The 9,166-nt window shown below is 38.7% G+C and overlaps 1 protein-coding gene across 1 annotated transcript in view; it reads right to left on the reverse strand.

Moving 5' to 3' along the window:
* Positions 1 to 4,597: 4,597 nt before the first annotated feature.
* Positions 4,598 to 9,166, reverse strand: part of FBXO4 (F-box protein 4) — a 206,908-nt gene continuing 202,339 nt past the window's right edge. Inside the window, exon 7 of the mRNA XM_023536921.1 lies at positions 4,598 to 4,711. Coding sequence (XP_023392689.1) covers positions 4,613 to 4,711 — 99 coding nt within the window. The 3' untranslated portion in view covers positions 4,598 to 4,612. The remainder of the gene's footprint in view (positions 4,712 to 9,166) is intronic.

The following is a 9,166-nucleotide window of genomic DNA, read 5'->3' on the forward strand; positions in this document are numbered from 1 at the left end:
TTTCTCACTGCTCCTACCCCTACCCATGCTTTCTTCTACCTTTGCACTCATTATGAAAATCAAAAATACCCATCCATCTCGAAGAGATATTTTCACACCCATGGTCATAGTAGCATTATTCATAATAGCCAAAAGGTGAAGGCAACTCAAGTTCCATTAAGAGATGAATAGATAAATAAAATGTTGTGTATACGTATAATGAAATATAATGAATACTTAAAAAAGGAAAATCTTATACATGGTTGAATCCTGAAGTCATTATGCTAAGTGAAATAAGCCAGTAACACAAAAACTAATACTGTATGATTCTACTTATGTGAGGTACTTGGAGTAGTTAAATTCATAGAGGCAAAAAGTAAAATGGTGGTTCCAGGGGCAGGGAGAGAGAAAATGGAGAATTAGTATTTACTGGATACAGAGTTTCAATTTTGCATGATGAAAAGATTTCTGAAGATGGATGGTGATGATGGTTACATAACAACATGAATGTGCTTGACTAAGGCCACTGAACTGTGAGGAGAAGCAGTTTGTCACCCCAAAATGTGCTTTTTGAAGATATTGATTATTTTAAGCTTATTATTTTTTAAAAAACAAAAGACTCAGAAAGAAACTTTGACCCTTCCCCTTACCTGCATAAAGGAATTCAGATTAAAAAAAAAAAAGCTGCTTAATGGAAGGGAACTATCATCTTAACGTCATAATATGAATGAGATATGGTGAACAGGGAGAAACCAAGTAGTCTGTTAGACTTGCCTCTGTGTCCCACTGTTTCTGGGCAACCCTGCAAGAAGTTGTTTACCAGTGTTTGCTCTTTCTCATCTACTTGCGAATTGCCTACTTTCCCTCTGAAGTCCCAGACCGCTCTCCTAAGTCCAGAATGGCATATAAGCCTCAACAGCCCGATTTGTCCTCAGGTCCCATTATTTTTAGGGAACCCCCGTATGTACATATTTAATAAATTTGGTTATTTTTCTCCTGTTAATTTGTCTCATGTCAATTTGATTATCAGACCAGCCAGAAGAACTTAGAAAGGTGGAAGAAAAAGTATTTTTTCTTCCTTTGCAACTGTATACTTAAAAATGGTTAAGATGGTAAATTTTACATAAAGTGTATTTTACTACCATTAAAAAAATACTCCTGCATGTTTCCAATTGCACCTCTCTCCCCCTGACCCTGGAGGGGGTGCTGAACTATTGCACCTACTCTTGAGAAACCTTTCCTAAATATTCTTCTTAAAGTCTTTCTTGGTGAATCCAGCCAATTTTCTTCTTTAAATTTCGGTAGCAATAACTGACACTTCATTATATTTATTCCTAACTTCAAATTATTAATTATCCAAACTTTGATATATTACTAAATACATTTTGGTTCATTAAATGGCTCTGTAGGTAAGCTGTGTTTGGAGCTAAACCTTAAACTCATTTGGCTTTTGTCTATCTCACAGCACCCCACTCGGTACTAGGTCTGTGGCTTATATCCCATCAACAGATGTCCATCGGGTGACTGCTGGAGACTTTACCAAAGAGCAGCATACGGCTACCAAAGTTATGATTACTTTGAATTCATTGCATTTTGCACTTCGCTTAGCTTTTCTCTGCATTTTCCACCTTGCTGCAGCACTATAAATTGCTGTCCTCCTACAGATTACAGAAGTACCATTGCCTTGTGGATTATGAGTCTTGCTGCCTCATTACTGAAAATTGTAAATACCTCTTCAGGTTCTAGCTACCTTCATCTGTGAAACACACAGATTTTAGCTCATGCTGGAGATGAATTTTACAGGTTCTGTTTACAACAGAGGCTGCGATTTCCTGTGTTGATTTGAACATCTGTTGATTTTGATATCTGCCTACCCAGAAGGCTTGTGGTTCTTTTTTGAAGAACTCACATTAAATGTTAATAGGCTCCTTAGGGAAGACTTCTTTATGTAAATAGAAGATAATTTGTACTTCGTGTTTAACATTTTTCTTCCTGTTGATTTTGGGATAGAGCGGATGGGAAATATAATGCTTCCTTTAGACACTTGAAAGTGAGGCTGGATGTGTAGAAGGTTTCATTTGCCTGTTTCTCATTGTCCATTTCCAAGGCAATGTTTCAGGTTAGTAGAACGTCCTCTTTGAGCACAAATGTTGGTAACGCATTTCTCAATCAAAATCCATTTCATTAGCACATTTGAGGGATTTTTAAAGTAGTCCTGATGTGCCTTCAGGTCATGGAATCCCATGCTCCATTAAGAAAATGTGGCTACAAATATGATGAAGAGGCGGGCAGGCATGCTTGCCACATTCGTGTGTGTTTTAATGTGGTTGGTTTGTGTGGTCTGAACAAGTAAATGGCAAGGAAGATGCAGAAAACCCCATGTCTCCGGGGCTTTTAACAAGTTGACCTTTGTGGCACAGAGTGACAAAGATGGAAAACTCTTTAAAGGAAAACCACTTGCCATCTTTGATCCTTATTTATTCATACAACTTGTTTAACACAAATGGTAAATGCCTTTATAAATCCAAATCTGCCGGGGATTGAGGCTACAAAGAATCCTATTCACTCTGAGAGCAGATAGCCCCTCTGCTGCTCATGTTGTTATTTTAAAATTAGGGATTAATGGTCCTCCTCTTCTAGGTGTCTGAGGCCCTAAAATGTTGCCCAACACCACATGAAACGAACCTACATCTACTTCATGTGCATCGTAAACTAACCTCTTCAGTGTTTTTGAGTTTCATGGGAAAATTACAACATAGTTTAAAAATGTGTAAGCTGTGAACTCACCCGTGTGATTACCAAACTATAAACCATTTTATGGCAGTTATACAAGTCCAGTGTGAACAGAGACTGCAAACACATGTTTATGTCCTACTTTTTCTGGAAATTTGATTCCAAGTGACTCTCATAAAGTCAGAATGACCCCCCACTCCACCCCCCCGCCTCCTGGATGACAAAGTGGTGATTATTTGTTAGAAAGAGAGGCAGGGAGGGAGGAAAGGAAAGAGGAAGGAGAGGGGAGGGCAAGGGAAGGGGGAAAAGAGAGAGAGAGAGACAGACAGAGAGAGAAAGAGACGGAGACAGAGAGACAGAGAGCGCCTTGAATTACACTTTGTGGAAACCCCTGGTGAAGGGAGAAGGGTGTGTATAGTTGCCGGTTAGGCCACTTTCAGCCACAGTTAGTCTATCTTTACATCTTCATCAAATGAGGCTCATGTATAACCTTTTATTTGAATTAAGAATACAGTGGCAAAAAAGTTTAAAAACTACTTTTCAATATATTTCAATTGGAAAAATTAATTTTCGATGCCATACCTCTCTTCTGCCCTCTTTCTACATCCTTATTTCCTTTATCATTATTACAATTGATTAATCGATCTATTAATAAAAGTTCTAAGGTCTCCTTTTAGAAAGCTTAATTTGTAGTAGGAATACAGGATGGCACCATCTATGACTCGGAACTCTAATTAGCGAGGCCCTTCTCACTACTCCATAATCTCCCTTTTCTCTACTATTCCTTCTTCAATTTCTTCTTTGTCCTCTACTTCATTACCCCAGTACTCTGCTTTCATCTAAAATTCTCTCTCAATTTCTTTGTCCCTCCTCCTCTTCCTTCTCCTCCTCCAATTCTCATTCCAAGTAGACCTCCAAAGATAGTAAGGCAGAGAGCAGGAGTCAGAGATGAGAAAAGTACATGTCTATTGCATAGCCACGGCTATTCTCTTGTTTTCTGTGTCTTAATTTGCCTGACTTTTACTGGATCATCGTTCCTTCTGTTAAAAATATGTCCGAAATTCTCTAGAGCAAAGCAAAGAAAGAAAGAAAAAAAAGCTTTAGTTGTAGACCGCCTGTGACACTGGCGAATGTGCCTTCCGAAGCTCTCTCACACCGCTCCTGGAGTGCCTCGACTCCCTTATCCCATCCGTCCCTTGTCCCAGCTGTGCCCCACCTCACCGCTGCACATCACTGGGCAAAAGTGAATTTTCATTGGATATGGAACAAGAGTTGACAAACTTTTTCCATAAAGGGCAAAATAGTAAATATTTTAAGCTTCTCCAGCTAACCACGGTTTCTGTTACAACTACTCAACTCTGCAGTGGTAGCACAAAAGCAGCCAAAAGTAATACGTAAAGGAACGGGCATGGCTGTGTTCCAATCAAACTATTTTCATGCACACTGAAATTTGAATTTCAAGTAATGTTCATGTGTCACAAAATATTCTTCTTCTTTTGGTTTCCCCTAAACATTTAAAAGTCTAAAAAACATTCTTAACTGGTAGGCTGAATAACAACAACAAAAAACATCAGGCCTTGGCCCGGAATTGGCTGGGGGGCTGTAGCTTACAGATCCTTAATATAAAAAATAAACTCTCAGAGGCTAGGAATTTTAGGTGAGTGGCATGAAGTTTAATCTACTTTTCTTTCAGCATGAGTCATACTTTTAGGCGGGGCTCTTTAAATATGATATGTCAAGGCTCCCTCACAGCATCCAATTATCCCAAATTGTAAGTGAGGAAAGAGAAGTATTCTATCTTGAAAGAACTGAAACTTATTCTGGAAGTCAGATTTTAGAGCATTATTATCTACACATATCACCTTTTAAATTCTTGACCACAGATGGTCTCCGTCTGTGGTCACCTGTGGCATGTTTTCCATCTGCAATTATCTCCAACTGGAAGGGGCCTGTAAAGGGCTGCTACATAAGTAATGTGATTCTCCTCCAAGCATGATACCTGAAGGAGAGGAAGCAGCGGGATTAGAAAAAGTCACACCAGGGGAAGAAAAGATTGTTACCCCCTGATGGAGGTTTTCCATAGCCAGAACCAATAATAGCAATGACCCAGCTCTATAATGGGGATGGGAAGTTCAAGTTTCAACTCCGGTGACCTCTAGGGTTATTTATACTATACCCCCCTCTGCCACTCCCCCTTCAGTCAAAACTATCTTCCAAGGAGAATAAAATTTCCAGGGCGTGCCCTTTATAGCACTCACTGTCAAAGCTCTGCTTTTCACCTGTACTCGCCTTTGATCACTTTGAAAATACAAAGGGCCCAACAAAAGACTCAGAGAAGACGTTGGCTTCCTGTGAGCTTTTCACCACGTTTTTTGCTTTCAGAGCTGGAGTCTACCATCTATATCCAAGCAACAAAATAACTGTATCATTTTGAACAGCAGAAAATTGAGTCGGAAAATTGAATTCTGAAGTCGAAGGACAAAGTACAGAATCAAAGGCCCTTGCTTATGAATGAGTTCTGTTCAATCTCGCTTTTTCATTTATCTTCTTTTTGTTGTTGTCAGACTATTTTCCTAACTAGATATTCATACTGGGAAGTTCTGCTTGAAGGCAGTTTGATATTTGGAGAAAAAAACATACAACTTGAAGACGTGGCGCGTTTTCATAGAAATTAAAGAAACCGCTTGTTGAGATGACTTATAAAAACCCTGTGGCAAGGACGTTATATGAGTACAAACAGTTCCCAACTTATAAGTGGATTGTGAACAGAAAGTTTGTAAGTCAGTTGTTTGTAACTTGGAAGGCATTTGCCTATTAGAACAGTGTTGTAGGTAATGTCTGAAACTGGAATTTAGTCATGATGATGCCTTTTGTAATCCAGCGTCATACATTTGAAACAGTAAAATAACACTATTTGATCTTCTCAGACTTAAGGATGCAAGGACATGACAATGACTACTTCAAGCGTGGAATAAACGTGGTACACCTTCCTGGCATGTTAATTTTGTGATAGAATTTTGGGAAGTATTCTTTCTGATTTAAAATACTTATGCATTATTTATGGAGTAAAATATCAAATCCCTGAAAAATTTAAAGATAAAGCATGAGACTTCAAAAGTATCTTGTGCTTGTAGCTTGAAGCTTTGGTCTAAGTCCGCAGACTCCCTTGATTTCAGAGCTCTCCTATTAGGCAAACGAGAAACATGTGAGAAGCAGAAAGGGTGACTCAGCATTACAGCCCCTTGTTTACCTGCAGCATGGCAGCTTCCTGAAGTAGATGCGATTGGCCCCAGCCAATCTAAGACAATTAATGAAACTCAGCTTTATCTAATGTGGAAATGACTATCTTTCTGAGGAAGAAGGAAAGAAAGTACCCAGAGGTATTTGGAGATTGGAGGAGACTAAAGAGAACATGATAGCAGCATGCAATGTGAGAACATGATAACTGCATGCAATGTGGATCCCAGACTGGATTCTGGAACAGGAAAAGGACACTAATGGGAAAATTGGTGAAATTCTAATAAGGATTAGAATTTAGTAGATAATAGTATTGTAACAATGGTGGGATGAGGAAAAAAAAAAGGGGGGTGGGTCAGAAGTCCATGCTACAAATTAAACTATTAAAAAATCATGTTTACATCAATCTCAGTCTTTCCCCTCAAACATCCTTTTATTAACCCATTTCCAATTGAGGAAAAAAAATGCAGCTCACTGCCAGCATTAATTTAATTTTACATAAACACACTCTTTGAGGATAGAGCAAATCTGACTGGTTTTCAATATGAAAATAAAATATAAAAACTGTTCTTGGAATTATTTCTCCACAGAATTTGTCTCTAATACTAATATAACATAAATGTATACATAAATCGGATTCATCAAATGAATCTTTAGCTAACCAATGTTCGAGAACGATGTTAACGTCACATGTAAGAATTCTACGTTTTCTAGGGTTTGACATTTTCGGTGACCGAGAATAACTATATATTGTTAATGGAAATACCACTACTAAAAACAGAATGTTATAAATAGAATAATGACATTTGTTTTCAAAGACTAGAGCGATAATAATACAAGTGAGATATTTTGTGGCAAAGTTTGGGGGTAAAGTTAGGACTGTAATCCGTGACTTAGGGGCAAAGGCTGCAGCTGCAAGTGTTGCTGAGGGTATACTCAGGGCAAATGGAAAATGGGTTAATCGACGAGGTAAGGGGATCTTTTGATATTGTTTCCACATACGCCACCTCTAGAGACCGGGATGGTGAAGCAAGGCTGAAAGCAGTTGAGGATTAGTATAAAAAGGGCTTTCTTTGGATGGTTCACACACCTGAATCAGACAGCCCACAGAGGCGGATCGAATTGTCTTCCAGACTCCACCATGGCTTTGAGGGTTTAGGATATGATGGAGCTTTGCTGGGAGACTTGTTCATTAACTTTTTAAGTCAAAAGGCTTATTCCGAGGCAGTCAACCTGAAAGCCTTGCCCTAGCCCCAGAGGTATTGGCCAGCTAGGATCATTTCCCACTCACTGGGGCCAGGGTAAGACTTAGTGTCGTTACGGCACAATGTACAATTTCCTCAGCCCTGAAAAAATTCATGCCATCCATGAGTGGAAAGGAACAACTGTGTTAGCATGACAGACCCTCTATCAGTATAACTAATGCTATTGGTTCTCTTTCTGCTTTAGCAGGAGATAGGAAAGTCAAATGAGAGAAGAACTACTCATGTAAAATGGAAAGGCAGATGGTGGGGATGCTGTTTAAAGAGAAAAGGGGCAGAAAGGGAGACTATGGCAGCAGGTACAAAATTATTTGACTACAGTTTTTCTGAGGGCCAGCCATGTTCTCCTGTGGATGAACAAATAGAATTTGGGGGACTGGTGCAATGAGAATGTCCTAAACTACAGACACACCTGCACATGCGTGCACACATGCACACATGTTTAATGGGATTCTTTTCTGACTGCTTGCTTTACTTTCCCTTCAGGGAGTGGCGACTAGGGAGTGTTGTTGAGGGCATGATGGAAGGAAGAGTAAGGGATGCATAAAATGCACAAGGTAAGTGTAAGGGACAGAAAAAAAATCTGTATGTGGCATAGAAGGCTTCTCTAGTGCACTATTATGTCTAACAGTGGCTCCTTTCATCTCCAACTATTTAAGAACAAATAAAAACTACTCCTAAGTGTCCATAGATAGGTAAATGGATAAAAGAGATATGATACATACACACATGCATATAATGGACCATAAAAAAAGAATGAAATCTTGACATTTGCAATAACATGGATGGAGCTAGAGGCTCTTATGCTAAGTGAAATAAGTCGGACTGAGGACAAACACCACACGATTTCACTTATATGTGGAATCTAAAAAAGCATAACAAATGAACAAACAAAGCAAACCAGAAATTGTCTCATAGACACAGAGAACAAACTGATGGTTGCCATAGGGGAAAAGGGTAGAAGGTAGGGCAAAGGGGAAGGGGAATAAGAGCTATACATTTCAAGTTATACATAAGTCACAGGTATGTAATGTACAGCATAAGGAATATATTCAATAATACCATAATAACCTTGTACGGTGACAGATGGTTACCAGACTTAGCATGGTGATCACTTCATTAGATATATAAATGTTGAATAATTATGTTGTATACCTGAAATTAACATAATATCAAATATTAACTACACTTGATTAAAAAAAAAATCAACACCCAGAGGTGCTCTAAACCATGCATGGAACATAGAAGAAACATTTCCCAACCTTTACTATTATATTGCTGGTTCCGAGCACTTCTTCAATTCCAACTGAATTCCTCTCCCTGTTATTTCCTGCTTACTAGGGAAGAGGGAAAGAACACAAAATCTGCAAGAATTCCTTGTAGAAGAGGAACTTCCTCCTGTGTACTATTTCAGAACCGATTTCTGAGAAAAGCCAAAAACAAACAGTTGTAAAATGTCCTAAGCGTTGATCTTTTCCCCCTGGCGAGTTGTTCTCTAATGCTGGAAATCATCCCCCCTCACCCCAAACTCCCATAGCTCGACGGCACTTTTCTTAAGACCATGACCACACTCCGTCTGGTGTTGTAACCTCTATGTACATGGAAACTTCCTAATCTTTCCTATGCAAAAATAAGCTGCTTTATTTGACGATATTAACGAATTATTCTTACCCCTTTTAGGCTTTGATAATGATGCTGTGAATTTACGTTTAAAGAGTCCTTACTTTTTGGAGAGATGTACTAGAACATTTATGGATTTCATGATATGTCTCAGACTTATTTCAAAGTCATCCAGAGGGGAATGGGAGGAGTGAGTAGCATAAGTAGAGTTTAGGAGAAATTCTTATAATCTTGAATCAAAACGACCTTCTTAAACAATACATCAAAAGCACACACCATAAAGTAAAAGATTGATGACTTTGATTAAATTTAACTTTTTCCATGAAAAATGGTGG

Source organism: Pteropus vampyrus, unplaced genomic scaffold (genome assembly GCF_000151845.1).
Source record: "Pteropus vampyrus isolate Shadow unplaced genomic scaffold, Pvam_2.0 Scaffold172, whole genome shotgun sequence".
Taxonomy (NCBI): domain Eukaryota; kingdom Metazoa; phylum Chordata; class Mammalia; order Chiroptera; family Pteropodidae; genus Pteropus; species Pteropus vampyrus.